The sequence below is a fragment of the Vitis riparia genome, chromosome 14 (genome assembly GCF_004353265.1).
Source record: "Vitis riparia cultivar Riparia Gloire de Montpellier isolate 1030 chromosome 14, EGFV_Vit.rip_1.0, whole genome shotgun sequence".
Classification (NCBI taxonomy): domain Eukaryota; kingdom Viridiplantae; phylum Streptophyta; class Magnoliopsida; order Vitales; family Vitaceae; genus Vitis; species Vitis riparia.
The window spans coordinates 14,631,365-14,653,292 of record NC_048444.1 but is presented as its reverse complement, the minus strand read 5'-3'; the positions used below and the strand labels follow the sequence as shown (position 1 = coordinate 14,653,292).

The 21,928-nt window shown below is 34.0% G+C and overlaps 1 protein-coding gene across 1 annotated transcript; it reads right to left on the bottom strand.

Moving 5' to 3' along the window:
- Positions 1-6,440: 6,440 nt before the first annotated feature.
- Positions 6,441-8,419, bottom strand: LOC117929779 (transcription factor MYB20-like). Its single transcript, XM_034850186.1, has 3 exons — positions 8,193-8,419; positions 7,798-7,927; positions 6,441-7,148 (listed from the first exon to the last, which is right to left on the bottom strand). The coding sequence occupies exons 1-3, from the start codon at positions 8,323-8,325 to the stop codon at positions 6,509-6,511; spliced, it is 903 nt and encodes a 300-aa protein (XP_034706077.1). The 5' UTR covers positions 8,326-8,419; the 3' UTR covers positions 6,441-6,508.
- Between the last annotated feature and the right edge of the window lie 13,509 nt (positions 8,420-21,928).

Sequence of the window (21,928 nt, the reverse complement as noted above, 5' to 3'; positions counted from 1 at the left end):
CATTGGGACCCATAGGAGTACTAGCTCCCTTATAATCTAATTATGAAGTTGATTCGACATCCCATTATTGAGAATCAACTAAACTTCAATATCCTATGTATATTAGAATGAGACAGTAAGTGCTTGGGTCCGTATATACAATCTCCCCATGAGTTGGTCATTTGTAGTCTAACAAGGTGAAAGATATCAGTTTTTCAAGACTACCTATACAATCCTTGAGTTACATATCCTCTTATTATGTGATCAAATGACATACTCTAGCTCACTAAGAATATATGTCAAATTCCACTAAAGGCATTACTACGGGCCCACAGATTTCATGATCGCATGTTCTTAGGATCACTTTAGGGGACACATTGTCTCAAAGTCCATGAGATATCATGGTGCCTCTATTGAGAATATCTATTACTACAGGCTGCCATTAGCAATGACCCAATCCATAGAGAACATATGACCAACTTAGGATCTCACTCGTAGGTCAAAGCTACTTTTAACTTTTATATAAGCTCAATATTCTCTTAAGGTTGAGAGACTATATAGTATAACAACTTGGTTAAGTCATGACTACTTGATAACCTTATATCATGACTCACCGTAGGTTCTGTCTAATGTGTAACCATACACACTGATGCACTCACCATGAGAACCCTATCTTGACGGCCAAGACCAACCATCTTTCCAATTAGGAGGTAGTGCACTATAGCCTCAAATGGATTTACTAAGTCTATGAACTAGCCATGGACAAAAATTCTATTTGCAAGGAACTCATGACTTGGATCTTCTGTGCAACTCCTAATGCACCTATGTCATGTACAATGCAGGAGATGCTATGTCAAAATACTCAAATAGTATAATGCATGGAATAAGGATAGATAAAAGTGAACCTGGAATAACATTAAATGAATAATGTATCCCAAATCTATTACATTATGTCATATTTTTAAGGGCTCTATCCTAACATTAACCTCTTAACTTGCCAAAAAAGTTTGACAGTCATTGATTGGAGCTCAAATATATGCTTTAATGACATAAAATGACTACAATTTATGCAATATAAAAAAGCTCAAATCATCTAATTTAACACAAATTAATGTTAATGACCTAGATATGGATTTAACTTCTACTTTGAGTTTAATCCCAGGATTAAGAGATGAAAAGAATGCAAGTTACAAGAGTTATTTTCACCCATAGTAGAGTAAGGGATTAGATATTCCTAAATGAGAAACTAGGAACTTGTAAAGCATAAGAAGACATAATCAAGGGCAAAACAAGCAAGTCATGGGCATGAAAGATGAGCAATAAATGTTCTAGAGAGAATTAGAGTGCAAACAAATATGAAAAGAAAAGTTGAAGGCCATAGCTTGAAAATCAAAATGGAATTAGGAATTCAAAATCTAACAACACATACATTAATTTTGAGGTGAAGTATGGAGCTCTTCCTAAGATTATTTTAAAATAAGCTATATATCATTGCAAAGCTTAGGAAGTCAAAAGTTAAACCAAATAGTGGAAGTTATGGTTGTTTGAAGTCAATTGGGCAAAATGGGTACTACTTTTGAATTAAAAAAAAATTCAACTTATGAATTTGAAATAAATTCAAAATCATTCCAATTTTGAATTCATCATCTACCAAATTAAGAAAGCCAACTTACCAAGTCAAAATCCATTTCAAATTAGGCCTAATTTCAAATTTACCCACTACCACTTCAAGGCTAAGACTCTTTCACCTCAAAAATTGCACTTTTGGTGCTCCGCTAACCTGAAGTTGGTCCCAAACAATTGAAAATTTCAATTTCATTATCTTCTATTTATTTTTAAAAAACTATTTTGGAAGAAGTAGCTAATTAGAAGACGTCACATATTTTTTCAAGGTAGGCGTGTGTGTGTGTTTGTATCTAGAGAGAGAGAGAGAAAGAGAAGAGAGGGAGAGAGAGTTTTGGTTTTAGAGTTTAGGAGGATATAAAATGAAGGGAGAGAGGTTGATCTTCTTTAATAAATCTTTAGTTTTCTTTCCTTTTTTTTTTTCTTTTTCTATTTTATGTTCTTGGAAACCAAGGATGTGTTATGAGTAGAAATCCACCACCATGTTTAGCTAACTTAATATGATCTAGAGATGTTAACATAAAGGCGAAAAATTCATAAGAAGAGTAACAAGAATATGGTAAAGTTAATTTTTTAATATGTTTTCAAGTTTGAATTGGTAGGAATAAATCCTCTAGGTTAGTTCACCCCAAATAAGATGTAGAGGATTCTTATCAAGGTCCTAGTGATTCTTGGAAAAACCTTAATTATTAGTTACCTTAGTTTAATGCAATTGTTAACAAATCTAAGGGTCGAATCTATAAGATATATATACGTTTTTGATTGAATAAAATTGATAATCAAAAGTAACTATCATATTTAATTAGTTTAAGAGATCTACTTTAAAAAATTATAAAAATATAAGTTCTGGGTGTAATATTGTTATTCAATTTGATCTCAAATGGAATTTAATCATAAATCCTCTTTGTCTAAGATTCAACACTACATTGTTAAACTTTGTGAGAGAATTTTATTTTGTATTATTTATTTATTTTTAATATTTTAAGAAATTTTTATCCATATTTTATTCTCATTTATAAAAATTAGGTCTTATTACTTTTAGTAAATAATTAATCTCTCTAACCTAAAAACAATTAAACACATTAGATTTGATCCTAAAGTACGATAATATTGGATTTTATAAAGTCGTAATAACTCTATCTTTGGTTTTTCTTTCATCAAGATTATCATGTATTTAAACTTTAATATTTTGATTATAATAGAGAATTTTTTTGTTAGTCACTCATTGTCAATAGAATCGACAATGAATGTTTTTTAGAATTGCATTGACCCATCTAGAGCCTAGCAAATGCACATCATACTACCCTAAGAAAATCTCAAAACTCAATTTAACCATAATAAGTTTAGCCATACCATACCAAGAACAACTAGCAAATGACAAGGATACATCATATTATTTATTTTCCCCTTAGAATATTCTAAAAGAATCTTAGTTGATAATCAATACTCAAATTGGTTTCAAACATTCTACAATTAAGAATTTCAAAGCTATAGTAAGTCTAAAGGTACTAAAATAAAAATTATATATACAAAGATAATTGTGTATGTATATTATGAATGTATTAAACCTTTTTTTTTTTTTTTTCAAAAGAAGTCAGGCCAAAGATTATTGCTTGAAAAGTTCAAGCGTGGCTAAGTTGTAAGACCAAAACAGAAAGCTCAAGTTGGCTTAAATTACAGCTTCTAACTAAAGCATAGTGTTGTTATACTACTGTTGTCCATTGGGAATGTAATTGAGAGCCCTTGCAAGACCACCTATTGCTTGCAACCAAAGATTTGATAGATATTATGAAGGGGACTATCTCATGATTTAGATGGTTTTTTGTTTTTTTTTTTACTTAATTCAATATAGAACTTAAAATTAAATAGTACTTAGTACAGTTAAGTTTAAGTTGTTTATTTTTATAATATTTTATTTTAAATGAAAAACCAATATTCAGTTGAAAATTTATAATAAATTACGATAAAATAGAAAATTAAACAATGTAAATTCTAAAAACTAAAAAAACAAATATCCGAGAAGAAGAAGAGACATGGGAGAAGCCATCCAAACATGCATACCAACAAATCCAATGATTAATGGAAAAATATGAAGATATTCTAATTTGTTAGAGGGTAGTCAGGTAAGGACTTTATGCTTACCTTAATACCATTTTCAATGGACAATCTAACACAATTATGAGCTCTAATTATAGTTCATTTCAATCATTGACCTGGCAAAGGATTCAATTCAATTCAATCCAATTAGGTCCTGGTGACACTCCTGCATGCATAATCTCTTGTTGTATAATGTGCCGTTTAGATTGAGCATTGAAAAATACCTGTACCCAACCAACATATGAGAGAGTAAAAGGGAAAAAGAAAAAAGGAAAAGTATTGTACCTACACTCATACCATCTCATTGATTTCGTAGAGAAAAAGTAAGGGACAATTTAATACTGCCTTGAACATGAGTATTGTCTTACTTTGAATATATATTTTTTTTGTAATTAGTTAATTAATATTAATACGGTTGGACCATTGTCACTGTTGCTCGTAGCTTACGGTTTTAGCTTTCACGACAAAGCTGTCTTGTGCAAATCTTCAGTCTCCAGTCTTTCACTAAGCAAAAGCCGATTTTAAAGCTTCCCAATTTGGGAATTCAGTCTTCTTGGGGGTTGAAGTGTTCATACACCCAAAATTCTTTTAGATCCTGCCCCACAAGAATTGACACAAAAGTGCTTTCAATTGACCAAGTCTCCCCACTTATTCCTGCCCAAGTTGTTATTATCCTACTTAATTTTGTCACTCTGAATTGCTTATTTGATAATAAAAGACAGATGTATCCATTCAATTTCCCTATTAATAATTGAAAATTCCAAAATCAAACATGTAAGTCTAACCACTTGTTCCGGATATTTTCTTTTTCAAAAATTAGTATTAGGTGGTGTTTATTTTTTTACTTAATTTTAAATATAACCTTAATGCTTAATAGTGTTAAATATTATTATTTATTTTTGTAATATTTTATTTTTATTAAGTATTAAAAAGTAAAGAAAAACCAATAAGTTATTTTTTCTATTTAGAAAAAGTTATATATTTTGGTTTTTTTTTTAAGTAAAAAATTTATAATAATTATGAAAAAGTAAAAAAAACAAACAACTTAAATTTTAAAACAAATTATTTTGAATAAAAAATAAAAAAAACTTTACACTTCTAAAAAATTTTAAGTTTAGTTAACTTTAGTTAGAGCCTTTATATTTAAGTTTTGTTAAAAACTTTACCAATGTTTCAAAGAGGCTTGACCTCTTACACTTCTAAAAAATTTGAACATCTATTTTTTTATTTATTAAAATTAATATATATATATATATATATATATATATATTGTGTTTTTATAAGCAAAATATAATGGTTGTAATTTTTCTTTTTCATAAAATACAAAAGCTTTTGCTATATTTGTTTAATGAGAAAAAAGATAAGTATATGATGAGATGTTATGTTCCATTGGATAATATATGTATGTTATATTTAATGAAAAAAATTGTAATATATTATATTAAATGAGATATGTTACATCATATTTATATTTGAAAGTTTGATATTTATTTAAAATAAATTATATTGCTTGCCAAATAATTGTTATAAAACAAGTATGAAATTTCTCTAATGTTGAATATTATTTATATTTTTAATTTAAAATTTAGTAAAAAAATAATTCTTGTTAATAATATCCATAATTAAAATGTTTAAATTTTTTTAAAAAAAATATTATCTTAGGGCGCTAAACATGTAAAAAAAAAAAGTATATACTAAATATTAATAATGCATACTACTATTATTTTTTAATACATACATACATACATATATTTGTATATTAAGTAATATAAAAAATTTAGAAATTGATAAAATGATAAATTTATTATTATTATAAATAAGGGATATGAAAGAGAGGTTGAATGATATTTCACTGTTTATCGAATTTTATATTTGATTAAGCATTAGATATGATAAGTAATGAAATAAGTTACTTCATCACATCCAATCAAATATGAAATACCTTATTTCATCTTCTATTTTCTTTCATGTTATATTTAGTTAATAGTGTTAGCATGTTATCTTTATTTTTATTTTTTAAACATAGAAAATAAAAAATGTATCCAAACACCGCCTTAGACCTAGCAGACATAAATAATATTTGTTAAGCCATCTTGTGCTTTTAAAATTTGAAAATAAGAATTAGAAAAATAGAGATAAAAAATGGTTTGATTTTCAACTTTTTAAACAAATAAATAAATAAATAAATAAAATTAGCACTCACAATGCTCACAAGTAGGCACCAATGTTGTTCGTGCCTACTTGTGATCCAACAAGTCCCAATATGCCAAATAATAAAAAACATAAATGTTAAAAATGTTAAAAAAGGGTTAATATTGTTAAATAAAATAAAAATTTATGTAAACCACACCTTAATTTTTTATTAAAATTAAAATGAAAAATATTCAATGAAAAAAATGGTTAAAAATTAAAATATCCCTCTGATAAACATTATAATTGCCGGACAAAAATCCAAGTCAATGGATAAAATTGAAAAGAGAAGCAATTGCCCTCTGCATGAAACTGAAGTGGAAAGAAGATTATTTATAGAATTCTCTTATTTTTCTTATTATTATTAAATGGAGAAAATGAGGCACAAAGTACATAAATTATAAAGCCAAAATAATTGCATTCATTCATATACAAAAGTTTTATTATTATTTTTTTTTTCTCAAAAAGAGAGGAAAAAAAAAAAAGAGAGAAAAAAGAGGAAGGAGAAAAAATCAAAGATGGTTTTTTTTTTTTTTTTTTCCACTGTCCTATTTTTTTTTTCTTTATTGTTTCTCTTTAAACAACTACCAAGCAAATTACAAGGACAAAAATTTTGAAATCACAAGAGCTGCTCAGAATAACGAGATTCTGGATCCACAGGCAGTCTTTGATAGTGGGGGACGGGAGGGTCAAGAGTAAGCTTTCTGTCACCATCATCGTCAATAAACAAATCCCAACTAGTGAAGGCATCATCCCAGAAGCCCAAATCGTCGTTGTAGTCGCAATGCCAGTCAAAATCGAGAAACTGCAAGTCTTCAAGGATCATGGACGAAGCAGATGAAGAAGAAGATGAGGATGAAGAAGTTGATGAAGTGGGATCACATGGAACCAGAATCTCATGGGGTTGAATCAATGGAACTTCATCTGTACAGAAGCCATTCATGATTTCCATGGAGTTCTCAAGCGGGCTTGACATGCTCTTGTCTTCTTCTTTGCTCTCAACAATTGATGATTCTAATGGTGTCTCAGATTCGTTGGTTTTTTCCATTTCAAGATCAGTACTGCTAGTCACAGAACGTTCTTCTTCTTTTTGTTGGCATTGCTGTTGTTGAGGTTGGGCAGTTGCAGCGGGGATTAATGGCTTGTGGGTCAGAGGATCAATACCCATCTTTTTAAGCTTTTTCTTGATGTGGGTATTCCAATGGTTCTTGATTTCGTTATCGGTTCTTCCTGGTAGATGAGAAGCAATCTTGGACCATCTGCAAATCCACGTTGAAAAAACAAACATATAAATTAAAATTGAAGAAGGATTTCACATGGATATGTTTTGGAATTAATTTCAGGGACAACAAAGAAAAATACTACTGATTTTTCCCACAAGATTAAATAGATAAAGGTTTGGTATTGGTTTTATTTTTATATATTTTTTTTTAAAAAGGGAAAATTTTGTAACAGCCGAAACGCACTGGCAAAGCACCTTTGGACTAATATCAGTCTCGGAGTGATGTGGGATTCCGTGGCTCATCCAAAAGGACACCAGAATAAAATAAAAACCCCAGCCATTCATTTGATCTTCCCCGTGATACTAAAATAAATAAAACAAATTTCTCCAAAACAAAACTCTCTCATTTGAACCCGACTAGCAAAAAGGAGAAGAAAGTATTCATTTCAGACGCACAATCAGAAGTAGCAATATTTTCAGAGATGGTGAGGGGAAATGAGACCTGCCTTTCATTTTTTTCCCAACACACCCACAGATAAACTTGGTAGCCTTTCCCAAATTCAGCATTGAAATGAGTTGATTACAGATGATCCCAGATGATCCCAGTGGGTAGACAGAGAGGGAAAGGGCAGAATAGATAAAGAAAAAGGAGGGGTTCATAGCCTAAAGAAAAGGGAAATATAAACCTGTTGCCGAGTTGAGCATGGAGATCAATAACCATCTGCTCTTCAAAATCTGACAACAGACCTCTTTTCAAGTCTGGCCTCAGATAGTTTGTCCATCTTAGCCTGCAACTCTTCCCACACCTTAACAGTCCTGCAATGATACCCACCATAATCGCAATTAGTTTATGAGAGAAAAATAAAGGCATTTGAAAAGGTGATTATCTCCTTCTTTGTACTTTGAAATTTCGGTTCATTCATCTGGTAAATTTTAAATTAATATGACTGCAAGCTTTTCGGCAGATTGGGTTTGCTCCCACCCAAAAAAATCAGGAGGAAAAGCAGCTTTAGAAATCGTATTTCCATGTTGCAGAGACAAAAGCTGGTAGCAAAAGAGAAATTAGAATAATGTGGGAGACCTGCAAGCTTAGGAACAGCTCTCCAACAGCATTGGCCATTGGTGAGAATGAAGTTGATGAGCTTCTTGTCCTCTTCAGCCGTCCATGGTCCCTTCTTCAACCCAACTTTATCACAGCAAGGTTGCCTTCCCATCTCCAATCAAAACTTTGAACAACAAACAGTGAGGGAGAGGGGTTTTCAGGGATATATAACCACTAACTTAAAAGAATAAACACCACCACCATCACCACCACCACCACCATTACCACCACCACGCCCTCTTATTTATATACACACATTTATATTATAATCAACCCCCTCTAGAAGTACACGGCTCCGACTTCTCTCAATTTTCCTGTGTTTCATATTTTTCTTTGTCCTGTCTGGGCAAATTTTCTACGTCTTACACGTGTTGATCACCAAGGCTGACGCGTCCCACACGTGCCATGTCTTCTTCAGAAAAGCCCACCTCATCCACCTCCTTTACTTCAGTTTCAAGCGTGAGATAGAGAGTAAAAGTAAGCCACACCCATATCCTTTTTTGATATGTAAAACGATAACGACTTCAATAGAAATAATTAAAAGAAAAAAAAAAAAAAAGGGGGGGAAATTTCTAATTTAAAGCCAACAAAAAAATTAAATCGTTTTTCTGGGTCCAGAAGATTTTCCATTTTTCCACACCCCCTCCCCCCAACCCCCCAAAGCCCATCTAATTAAATATGGCAATTTTGATTAATCAACTTGACGCCCATGATGGTCCAACCGGAACATTAATAGGGCTGAATTTTCATTTGAGAGCACTCAAATCCAATGGGGTCATTTACTTATGATTGAGATTTATTATTATGATTATTATTAAAAGCACTAGCTGTATTTGGCATGCCCCCAAAGGTCAAGCTGCTTCAGCCATAAGGAATAAACTCAGAAATGGCAGTTTTTCTTTTTTCTTTTTTCTTTCTTTTTGCTATATGTTCAGCAATTGAATAATATTATTTGTTCCAAATGAGTATCTTAAATAAGTTATATACTTGAAGGTTGATAGGAACATAAGTGATAATATATTGTTGGCTTATTTTGTATTAAGTCGAACTTTTGAGGTTTGATCCTGTCACCCAATTAATTTTCATTACTTTGCCTTGTATGGGTAGCTAGCTAATAAAGTCATCTTCAGTTTGAAATAGAAAGCTTGATGGTCTGAGAGCCGCATGCCTTAAAAGCAAGACATTTCAAATACTAGTAATTATTTTAGTTGTAAAGAACGTGGATATGTATATAATGGCTGTTTTTAATTATATATCTTAAGCATTTGGATGCTTGAGAAGTGAAAAATTGTTTAGAGCATACATGTGCAGACCAGTATATAGAAGAAAAAGAAAAAGAAAAAGAAAAAAAGGAATGATTTGATTCGGAAACAAAGGAATAATTAATTCAAAGAATGGATGGGCGGGTACGAAAGAGAGAACCGAGGGTGAGAGATCCTAATTCCAATACCAGATTTCAACCTTACGACGCTTCACTAAGATCAAGTGAGGTATTAACTACGCATAATCTGGCAAGTTTTCTAGTTATGATTTGTCTAAGGATCAACTGTGTTAAGGACAAGTTGTAGCATGACCAGAATCTGATTTTTTTAGTTACGAGTTAGAGGCGTTTGGAGTTGTTATAAGTCTGTATTGTTCAGTAACTTTTGTAACAATCTTATTATAGCTGAATTCTCTATTTAAATCATTTCACTAAGAGGGTATTTGTTTTTTCCGTTTTTTGCTGAAAATAATTTGTTTTCAGAATTTAGATTTTTTGTTTTGCTAATTTTTCATAACTTATTATAAACTTTTTATTGAATAGAAAAAACCAAAATATTTAGTTTTTTTTTAAATAGAAAAAATAACATATTGATTTTTCTTTATTTTTTAATACTCAAGAAATAATATACTACAAAAACAAACAACCTAATATTTAACACAATTAAGCATTAAGGTTCTATTCAGAATTAAGTAAAAAAACAAACACCACCTAAGTGTAATAAAAATTAACAATTCAAAACTTAATCAACTTCTTGTCAAGTCTTTTGAACTTATTGCTCCGGTAATACCTAGTAGTAATTAAATAAATAAATAATAATGATTATCTTAATACTTAATCTTGAACTTATTTAATTAGAGGTTAAAACTAATTTAACGTTGATCATATTTAATTATGAGTTAAAATTTGATTAAGGTAAGGTACAATTAATTTGTAACTTAAAGCTCGTGTATTAACTCAATGGGGCTAATTTTAACAAAGGGGACTTGAAGGATTGTAAAAGCATAAAAACTATAAGTGGAGGGACTAAATTGCAATTTAGAAAATAATGATTTGTGTCAATCTTAAAACTTCCACCCTTAGAACTTACTACCTCATGCTTGCTTTAGACCATATATAGGGCTGTTAGGTTTCATTTGTAGCCCTAATCTCTATAGAAAACTACTGGGCTTAGAGAGAGAAATTAGAGAGAAAGTGAAAAAAATATGGGGAAAAGGAGACAAAGGTTAGTGTTTTGGTATATTTGAATTCCAAACTTTCCCTTACAATAAATAGATGATAAAGTTTATTTAAAAACTAAATTTAATAAGTTATAATCATGTTTTAATTAAAGTTAACTAGGGTTTTAAGTATTTTAGTTTAAGTATCTTTTAAAGGAAGAAGCAATATGCTTATTGGTGTAGTTTGCTTCAATTAATAAAATCAAAAGTTGGTTGAAATAATAATAAATAGGTTGATGATTTATGTGATTTAGTTGGGTTTGATCAGAATAATTTGATTAGGCTTAGGAATAATCAGAATAATTTGATCAGCATGCTAATTGATTCTAGAATGTCCTACATCATTCTATGTACAAGCTTATGTACAAGAATATACAAGAGACCTCTGGAATTCTCTAGAAGGCTGTGGACTCCTCTCATGTCTTCCACCATAGTGTAGAGTTGTGTGGATTTATCCAGGCATCTCTAGAACCTTCCACACTATTCCCACTTTAGGAGTCTCCAGAAGCTTCCTGGCTCTATATAAGCCCATGGGGAGGCTCATTTGAATCATCTTGTGACACTAATGTCACAAGATGCTTCAAATGACCCTCCCCATGGGCTTATATAGGAGGAGGGAAGCTTCTGGAGACTCTTAGAGCCCTCTACACTAAGACATTAGTGGGAAGAGTGTGGAAGGTTTTAGAGATGTCTACACATCTCTACACTATGGTGGAAGGCATGAGAGGAGTCCAAGGCTTTCTAGAAGATTCTAAAGATCTCTTGTATATTCTTGTACATAGGGTTGTACATAGATTAGTGTAGGGAGTTTTAAAATATTCTTGATTTGTAAGGAACCCTTCAAGGTTCTTGAGAGTTCCATTGGTGCCTATAAATAGGTGAGGGCCTCATTTGGCCAAGGCACAACCCAAATCACTTCCTAACCAAGCAAGTGAGTCCTCAAAGCACTTGTAAAGGCTTCCTTGAGTAATAAGAGCTTCTATTCTCTAAGAGTTGCCTACTACGCCTTCTACAAATTCCGAGTCACAAGTGTCTTAGCCTAGCAAGTTAAGTATTGGGAGTAAGGCTGACTTAGCAAGATCAAGCATCTTGACTTGTGTAAGTGCCGCACGAGCTTAGTAAACGACTAAGTCTATGACAAGTGGTATCAGAGCTTGGCTACGAAGCGGGCATAGTAAAGGAAGCATGTCGGGCTCTAACGTGGAGGAGACTAGCGAGCAAACTCGTGGGAGGGAGACTGAACCTACTGCACGAGGTAGGGGCAAGAAGGATAAATCTCGTGATGTTGTTGCCAACATGGAGGCAAGGTTAGCCAAGGTGGAGCTAGTCGTGGCGGACACTCGGGAGGGGTTGGACTTGATTGAGCAAGGCATGGAGAAGGGCTTAGAGGATATAAGGGATCAGATCCAAGACCTTCGTGAGAGGGTGCTAGTCTCACAGGTTCAGCTAGTGTCGCACAAGGAGTTTGTGTTCTTCCAAGAAAAGGTCTTGAGCATGCTTGCTAGCATGGAGTCAAGGATAGAGGCCTTGGCTACTCCAATGGAGTCCCGAGACCAGGAGGTTAGATAGGAGTAGGCCATCTACAAGGCTGCTATGTCGACATGGGTCATGGCCACACAGGAGGCATCTAGAGTGGAGGTGCCGAAGCCACATGGGTTTAGTGGCAAGCGGGATGCCAAGGAGTTGGATAACGTCTTATGGCATATGGAGTGATACTTCGAGGTTATCGCATTGATTGATAAGTGACTAAGGTAAGAACTGTAACCCTTTACCTTATTGACACAGCTACTTTATGGTGGCGTCGGAGGTTTGTCGATATAGAGAAAAGCATTTGCACCATAGAGACGTGGGGAGACTTCAAGAGGGAGATTAAGAAGCAGTTCTACCCCGAGGACGTGGCTTACCTGGCTAGGAAAAACATGAGGCATCTCAAGCACATAGGCTCGATACACGACTATGTCAAGGAATTCTCTTCACTCATGCTTGAGATTCCTAACATGACTGAGGAGGAGTTTCTATTCAACTTCATGGATAACCTGCAAGGGTGGGCTGAGCAGGAATTAAGGTGCCAAGGTGTTTAAGACTTAGCCACTGCTATGGCAGTAGCAGAGTCTTTAACGGACTACAAGAGGGGAGACTCCTCCAAGGTTGAGTCTTTGGAGGATAGCCCCGCCACGGGTGGGGGAGATAAGGTCTCAAGGGACCACAATGCTCTTAGAATGGGATCAGGCAAGACGCCTAACGTCCGAGAAGGAAGGGGTAAGGCAGAAAAGAAGGAGTTTATGCCTAAAATCAAATGCTTCCTATGTGACAGTCCACACTGGGCACGAGATTGTCCAAAAAGGAAGGCACTCAATGCCATGATCGAGGAGAGGGAACAGGAGGACGAAGCACATATGGGCTCGATGTAGCTACTAGGTGCCCTCCAATTCAACCCAAAGCCTAGTATGCCTAAGACCTCCTTACTTTTAGGGGTGCAAGTAAAAGAGGCAAAAAGGAAGCAAGCTGAGGTAGCCCACACACACATCGACAAGGTCACTAAGGGAAATGTGGACTTGATGGATAAGAGGAAGCAGCACTCCAAGCATCGAAAGTGCAGGGATCTGCATCCATCTGAGGCCTTACGTGAAAAAGAGGTGAAAAATGTCCTGGCTAAATGGGTCACCAGGAGACAAGGGGTCCCTCCTGTGATAGAGTATCTAGTCTGATGGAAAGGACTACCTAGGAGGCAAGTAAGCTGGGAACATGCAGATGCCTTGAGAAGGTTCTAGAAACACATCGAGAGGTTTCAGAAAGAGGCAACAGCGAGGACGTCGACGGCATAGGTGGGGAAGAGTGTCACATGATGCTTCAAATGAGCCTCCTCATGGGTTTATTCCTTTGTCAGAACCAGTACCTCCTATCATTTATAGAGCCCAAGAAGCTTATGGAGACTCTTGGAGCCATCTACACTAAGCCATTGGAGGGAAGAGTGTGAAAGGTTCTAGAGATGCCTAGAGATGTCCACACATCTCTACACTGTGGTGGAAGGCATGAGAGGAGTCCAAGGCTTTCTAGAGAATTCTAGAGATCTCTTGTACATAGGGTTGTACATAGAATTGTGTTGGGTATTCTAGAATCTTCTTGATTTGTAAGAAACCCTCTAAGGTTCCAGAGAGTTCCATTAGTGCTTATAAATAGGTAAGGGTCTCATTTGGCTAAGGCACCACCCAAATCACTTCCTAACCAAGCAAGTGAGTCCTCAAAGCACTTGTAAAGGCTTCCTTGAGTAATAAGAGCTTCTATTCTCTAAGAATTGCCTACAACGCCTTCTACAACTTTCGAGTCGCAAGTGTCTTAGCCTAGCAAGCTAAGCATTGGGAGTAAGGCTGACTTAGCAAGATCAAGCGTCTTGACTTGTCTAAGTGTCGCACGAGCTTAATAAACAACTAAGTCCGTGACAGTACGGTAGGAAAATTTATATCATTCTATTGTGTATCCTTATTTTCTTTTCTTAAAGTATTTGTTGAAAATTCATATATTTTTATATAATTTTATGAAGCATTTCAAAGTGCCATGGTGTTTTTAGTGTATTTGCATAATTGTTTTAAATTGTTGTGATATGGTTTGGTTATGAATTTGTATGAGGAATTACTAATTTAGTATTTTGAGATGGTTCATAATTTGGTTACATTTCAAGAATGGTATGGAGCAATGAAAGATAATATTTAGTGAATAGATTGACTATGAAAAGTATCTATGAAAAGTTGCAACATTATATTTGGATATATTGTTTATGTGGGATCGTTGGTCTTTAGGTGAAAATCCCTAAAGCCATTAAGGAAGACGCTCTAATATGTGTGTATGGGGTTGGTCATGTCCCTAGGTTTTAGTCCTTAAAGATGTGAGGTTGGTCCTGCCCTTGGGTCTTAGTCCCAAAAGACATGAGGTTGGCCCTACCTTTGGGGATTAGTCTTAAAAGACATGAGATATGGCCTATCCTTGGGTGGTACCCACAAAATAGTCATTCTTTTGGAGTATGGACAAATATATATACATTGGTGGGAGACTCATTATAAGTGAGAGAATGGATGAGGCAATGCAAAGATGAACCATCTGCAACACTTACGCATATTTGTCATTAATGCATATTTTCTTAGGATTATATATAAAAATAAAAAGTTTCTAGTGCATGTTGTTGTATGTTTGTTCCAATTGGATTCAAGTTTTTAAGAATATACATGGGATGAATATAAACTCTTCTATTAAGTTGTGAACACACCTTATCCTTTTTCCTTCTTAGATGTAGGTCAAGAGACATTTACTTATTAGGATTGAGCCCTTAAAAGTAAGATATGATGTAACAAAGTCAGGTTTGACTATTCTCTTGCTATCCCTTTTATGCATTGACATTGATTCGAGCATTCAACCTATATCTCTTATATTGTTCATGACTTAGGTGCATTAGGATTTGCATAGAAGATATCAATCATGGGTTCCTTGTAAGTAGATAAGTTATCCATAGTTAGTTCACAGTTCATAGATTTGGGCAATCCAAGAGAGACTGTAGTGCACCACCTCTTAATTGGAGAGATGACTTGTCTTAGCCATTTGGATTTTCCATGGTGAGTGCACTAATGTGTATGTGATGCATCACATACACTAGTGCGCTCACCATGGGAACCATCTTGATGAGCCAAGATAAGTCATTCTCCCTCCAATTAGAAGGTAACGCCCTACATTTTCTACTGGATTGCCCAAATCCATGAACCGATTGTGGACAATTTACCTACTTACAAGGAACTCATGACTTGTATCTTTCGTAAAACTCCTAATGCACCCAAGTAATGTACAATGTAAGAGACATGGGTTGAATGCTCAAATCAATGTCAATACACCAAAAGGATAGTAAGATCATAGTTAAGTCTAACTTTGTTATGTCATGTCTTTCTTTTAGGAGCTCAATCCTAGAAAACTCCCACCAGCCCCAAAAGTAGATTAAGCATTGCAAAAAGATTCTACTCCATAGTCATATCACCTTCCTGTATTATCTCATAATAAGGTAACACTTTCTCTTTATACGTTTCCTCTTCTAGTAGTACTTCTATTTTTTAGATCATGCCACCATCTCACTATTATCATATGATAGGATTTTTGACAATATAGCCAAGGGAACTACCCATATGTCAAAAGGTTACCTTTGTTTCCATAGAAGCAACAAAAACCACTTAAAGAATACACATACCTAGATAGGTAGACCTGTGAGAGTCCTCATTAGATTGAAAGTCCAACTTCCAGATACGAAAGGAGTAACCACTCATCACAAAGACTCACAAACATATAATCCCAAGGATAGTTGAGTATATGTTTGACATTAGACCAAAGCAATAATCAGGAAATGGATTAATATCCACTCATTATTCCTAATAGGACCAATGTTTGAAATGATTTTTCAGCAATTTTTTTGGAATTTTGGGAAGTCAATGCCTCTAGTCAACACGCCTACAACGCCCACCCGCCCTCTACCCTCCATCTCAATTTTAAATACGCACATTTTTTCCTTGCTACTACCAAGATTCAAACTTCGGCCAAAGGACTTAGGTTTAAGCTTAGTTACCACTGGACCATCTTCTCTTTTGTTAATTTATATACATAATAAATATGTTAAAGTTCATTATTAATAAATAAATAAATTAATTCTAATTATGTTATTTTAAAATTTAATTAATTAATTAATAAATATATAAAAAACCATTACAATTTTCTTAACAAGTATTTTTTTAATATCATTTATATGATAACTAAATATAAAAAATATAAATATTAAAAATTCATGTATGCAACATCATTTATTTTAAATTATTGAATTCATTTGAATTAAATAAATTATAGTTTTAATATTAAATGTATTATCATTATCTTATTAATTCTATTTTAAAAATTTTCTATCACTTCACTTTTAATTTTTTTATATTTATCCTTTTAAATTAATTTGATTAGATAAATAATAAATTATTAATATTGAAGTTGTTGGAAGTCTCGTAAACCCACGATCTTTCGCTTGATGACTCAACCTTATTCTTAGCACACTTCCGATGGGGAGGAAATGAGGGTGGAAGACAAAAGTTGTGGAAACCTTAACCCCTATGGGGGGGGGGGGGGGGGGGGGAGGTTCCTAATTGGGATTAAGTGACTTAAGCCCACATAGGCTTTGGTCACTTAATCTAGCCCAAAATGGGTCCTAATTAATTAATTAATCCAATAGGACTTACTAATTAATCAATTAGCCTAATCCAGAGACCTTGTTCACCTATCCTTGTGCAACCTTGTGTAATTACCAAAACACCCTTATGCATAAAAGTAAACTTAGAGCCAATCCGGCCTTCATAATCCATGTCAACAAGGTATATGAGCTTAGAGTGGGGATCGTTAGGATCCATAAGAGTACTGGCTCCCTCGGAATCCAATTTTGTAGTTGATTTAACATCCCACCATAGATAATCAATTCAACTCCAATATCCTATGTAAATAACAATGAGATACTACGTGCTCGGGTACGTGACCTCCTATCCATTGTGTTCAAACTCCCCATGAACCGATGTCCATAGTTTAAAAAAGTGAAAGCTATTTGACCTTTCAAGACTACCTCTACTATCATTGAGTTACAAATCCTTCTACCATGTATTCAACTAACATGTCTTAACTCTCAAAAAGACTATGTCAAGTTCTGCTTAAGGAACTACTATGACCATAATTTCCATTTACACACAACCTTAGGATCATCCAAGAGGACACACTATCTTAATTCCATTAGATATCATGGTACCTCTATTGAGAATACCTATTGCTACCAACTTCTATCAATAGTGACCGAATTTATAGGGAATATATGATCAACTTATGATCTCACTCGTGGGTTAAAGGCATTACTAACTTTAGTAAAAACTCAATATTCTCTCAAGGTTGAGAGACAACACAATGAAACAGCTTGGTGAGGTCACGACTACTTGACAGCCTTAAGTCATGACTCACTATAGGTCTTGTCCAATGTGTAACCATACACACTAGTGCACTCACCATGGGAAACCCATCCCGATAGCCAAGATCAACCATCCTCTAATTAGGAGGTAGTGCACTACAACCTCTAATGGGTGACCTAGACTTATGAATCAGTTGTGAACGTCATGTATTTGTAAGGAACCCATGACTTAGATATTCTATGCAACTCCTAATACACCTAACTCATGTACAATGCAAAAGATGCAGGTAAGAATGCTTATAAGGTATAATACATGGAATAAGGATAGATAAAAGTGAAACTGGAGCATCATAAATTAAATAACGAATTGAAAATTTATTACATCAAGTTATGTTTTTGAGGGTTTATCTTAATAGTATTGACATTGATTTGAGCATTCAACCCATGCCTTTTACACTATACATGACTTGTGTGCATTAGGAGTTGTATAGAAAATACAAGTCACGGGTTCCTTGTAAGTAGATAAGTTGTCCACAATCGATTCATGGATTTAGGCAATCCAGTAGAAACTGAAGTACACCACCTCCTAATTAGAGGGATGGCTTGTCTTGGCTATCGAGATGGGTTTCCCATGGTGGGTGCACTAGTGTATGTGATGTATTTTGGACGAGACTTATAGTGAATCATAACGCAAGGCTATCAATTATCATAATTCACCAAGCTATCATGGGTCACTGTTGATGAAGGTTGGTGGCAATAGGTTTTCTTAATAGAGGCACCATGATATCTCAAGGGATTAAGACAATGTGTCTCTTTGAATGATCCAAAGGACATGTGATCATGAAATATGTGGTCATAGTAATTCCTTTAATAGAATTTGGCATATGCTCCTTAGAAGTAGAGTATGTCAGTTGCTCACATAATAAGTGACATCTGTAACTCTAAGATTTGAGAGGTGATCTTTATAGGTGATAGCACTAGCTTGTTATATTACAAACAACAATTCATAGGGAGTTTGCATGCAGTGGATAGTAGATTATGAACTTAAGCTTCGTCTCATTGTTATTTACATAGGGTATTGGAGTGCAATTGATTATCTTTAGTGGAATGTTGAATCAACTTTAGAATTGGATTTTGAGGGAGCCAATACTACTATGGGTCCTAATTGTCTCTACTTTGAGCTCATATACCATGATGACACGATTTATGAGGGTTGAATTGGCTTCAGGTTCATTCTTATGTGTAAGGGTATTTTGGTAATTACACAAGGTTGCGCAAGGGATAGTGAACAAGGTCTTTGGTTTAGGCTAATTGATTAATTAGATGGTACTATATAGTTAATTAATTAATTAGAACCCGTTTTAAGCTAGATTAAGTGATCAAAACTTGATGGGCTTAAGTCACTTAAGCCTAATGTCTTCCACCTCCACAAAGAGAGACAGAGCCATAGTCTCCTCTTTTCCAAAGCCCATACTTTAGAGTGCCAAGATCGTAGTTCGAGTCATCGAGTGGAAGATCTTGGGTGTACGAGACCTCTAAACTCTTTAGACTTCTTCATTTAATGGATTTTGATCTAAGAAAATCCGGATCATAGGTATGAGCACTTTTTCTCTATATCTTTATCCTAATATAGTTTTTGAAACCATTTTTTTTCATTATGTTAAATCAAGAGATCCCTAGGGATAGATGCATGCACCTTAGGAGATTCAAGGCATGGAAACAAAGTAATTTGGGGTTCTCAATAGTATTCTTACTATTATCTAGGTTGATTGTCATCACAAGCCATGCATTCTCAATTAAAGAAGCAATTGTCCATGATTTCCAAGGTCAACTTAGTCAGGTAAGTTATTATCCGAAACTCGAATTTTTATTTATTTATTTATTTTTTGTTTAAGGTAGTTAGCTCATATTTTGGTTCTCCTTCTCCTTGGTAAGGACATGAATAGATATAGGTGGATTGAAATTATACCTAATTATTTTCAGTCAAATTCTTAGAAGGAGAAAAGTTTTTCTATATGTGATGAACTTGTGTCTTCCTTAGAAATTTCTATTGGTTTGCATTTATCCTAAGAAGTTCGTGTTTGGTTTTTAGGAAAAGTAGAGTTACTCTTAATAATAATAATAATAATAATAATAATATTTTTAATCAAATTCTTAGAAGGGGAAAAGTTTTTCTATATTTGATGAACTTGTGTCTTTCTTGGAAATTTCTATTGGTTTGCATAGTGTGTGGACCATTTGATCAAGGTCACCATTACAAAGAAATAAAACATCTTTCCATTTAGCATTCACACTATGGTTTTCAAATAGCTTTCAATATGCCTTTATGTCCTATATCAATAATTCACCATCAGTGGGTGGACCAAAAAGATTCTTTCTATGAACTATATTTTTTTTTTCTTAAAAAAAAAAAAAGCTTACCCCTTTCCTTTTCATGTCTTTATTGATTCTACCCGACATAAGTTGTCATATTTTTCTTGCATTCTTGTGTTTTGATACTAAGTATATTGGATAAAAGATCGAACAAAAAACAAGAAGCCTTAAAATTTTGGGCTCATTATGGCATTTTGCAACTATATTAGAATAATATTTGAAACAACTAGGAAGAAAAAGACATACTGTAGACTATGAAAAAATAGAATTTTCTTATTGAATAAATTTTCTACTATCTCTACCTAGGAACCAGTCCCTTTTTATACCTAAGACTCAATGAAAATAAAAGAAAAACATAGATAATGGAAAGCATAAATCATGGAATAAAAAATATCAAGCAATTGCCAAACTTGGCTTATACCTAAATACCTAAATACCTAAAATAACCAAAATAAAATCAAAATAAAATCATGGAACCCTAATTTAAAATGGGTCATTACATTCCTTGCCATTTCAGAAAAGTCTTGTCCTTAAGGTTGAAATAGAGGAAACTTTTGTTGTAACTTAGATGCATCCTCCCACATTTCATTTTTCAGAAAAATGGGCTCAAGTTGCAACTATCAATCTTCTCGTTTTGTTGGTAACTTTATGAAAGGAGTGATTGACTACCCAATTTTTTTCTTTAGGCAAGAAACATGAAACACATGGAGAATTTTTTACTCAATTGGTAACTCTAACTTGTAAGCGACTTGTCCAACCTGTTGAATAACCTTATATGGCCCAAAGAATTGAGGAGAAAACTTCCTATTTCCTTGAATGACATAGTAGTTTGTTTATAAGGTTGTAGGTGAAGGAAAACCATATCTCCTACTTCAAATCTCCTTTCACTTCTTTTTTAGTCTGCATACATCTTCATCCTAACTTGGGCTTGAATAAGGTTAGCCTTGAGTAGTCGTATCATGGCATCCCGATCCCTTAGAATTTGATCAACAATAACCACACTAGACTCACCAAGTATATAAGTAGCGCATGTGGGTGGTGGTTGGCCATAAACAACTTCAAAATGTGTTAGTTGAGTAGATAAATGATAGGAAGTGTTATACCACCACTCGGCTAAAGGAAGCCATTTAGTCCACTCTTTTGGTATGTCACCTATCATACACCTTAAGTACTACTCCAAGCACTTATTAACCACTTTTGTTTGACCGTCAGTTTGGGGGTGATAAGTTGTGCTCCTCATTAAACCAACATTCAGCTGAGAAAATAAGCCTTGCCAAAAGTTACTAGTAAAAACAAGATCTCGATCACTTACAATCGACTTTGATAGGCCATGTAATTTGTAGATATTATCCATGAACGATTGAGCAATATCCAGAGAGCAATATAAGAATGGCTCATAGGCATGAAATGAGCATACTTAATCGATCTACCACCACGAATATGACTTGCTTACCATGTGACTTGGGTAATCCTTTTATAAAATCCATGGATATGTTTGTCTAAACTTGCTCCATAATGGGTAACAGTTGTAGTAGCCTAGGGTAAGAAACATTCTCATGTTTGTTCCTCTAACCTACATCGTATTCTGCCACAAATGCGACTATTTCTTTGTGCATCTTCTTCCAATAAAAAGTTTATCGGATTCTTGTCAAAGTTTTTTTTATACCAAAATGTCCTCATTCTACACCCATGTGAGCCTCTTTAAGTCTAACGAGTTTCAAGTTTGAATTCCTGTCTAACCATAATATTAACTTATACTTGAGTAAGTTATGTTCTCAATTGAACTTAGAGTGAAAAGTTGGGTTTACTTGTAATTCCTGGATTAATTTCTAAATTTCCACATCTTGCTGCAATTCTTGCTTAAGTTGTTCCACCCAATCAGTCAATGGAAATGAAATAGCCA

Excerpts from the sequence above, each read along its gene's own strand:
- LOC117929779 (XM_034850186.1), bottom strand. The coding sequence starts at position 8,325 with ATGGGAAGGCAACCTTGCTGTGATAAAGTTGGGTTGAAGAAGGGACCA. Across the intron at positions 7,928-8,192 it reads AGCTGTTCCTAAGCTTGCAG|GACTGTTAAGGTGTGGGAAG; the intron begins GTCTCCCACATT and ends GTATCATTGCAG. Across the intron at positions 7,149-7,797 it reads CATGCTCAACTCGGCAACAG|ATGGTCCAAGATTGCTTCTC; the intron begins GTTTATATTTCC and ends GTGGATTTGCAG.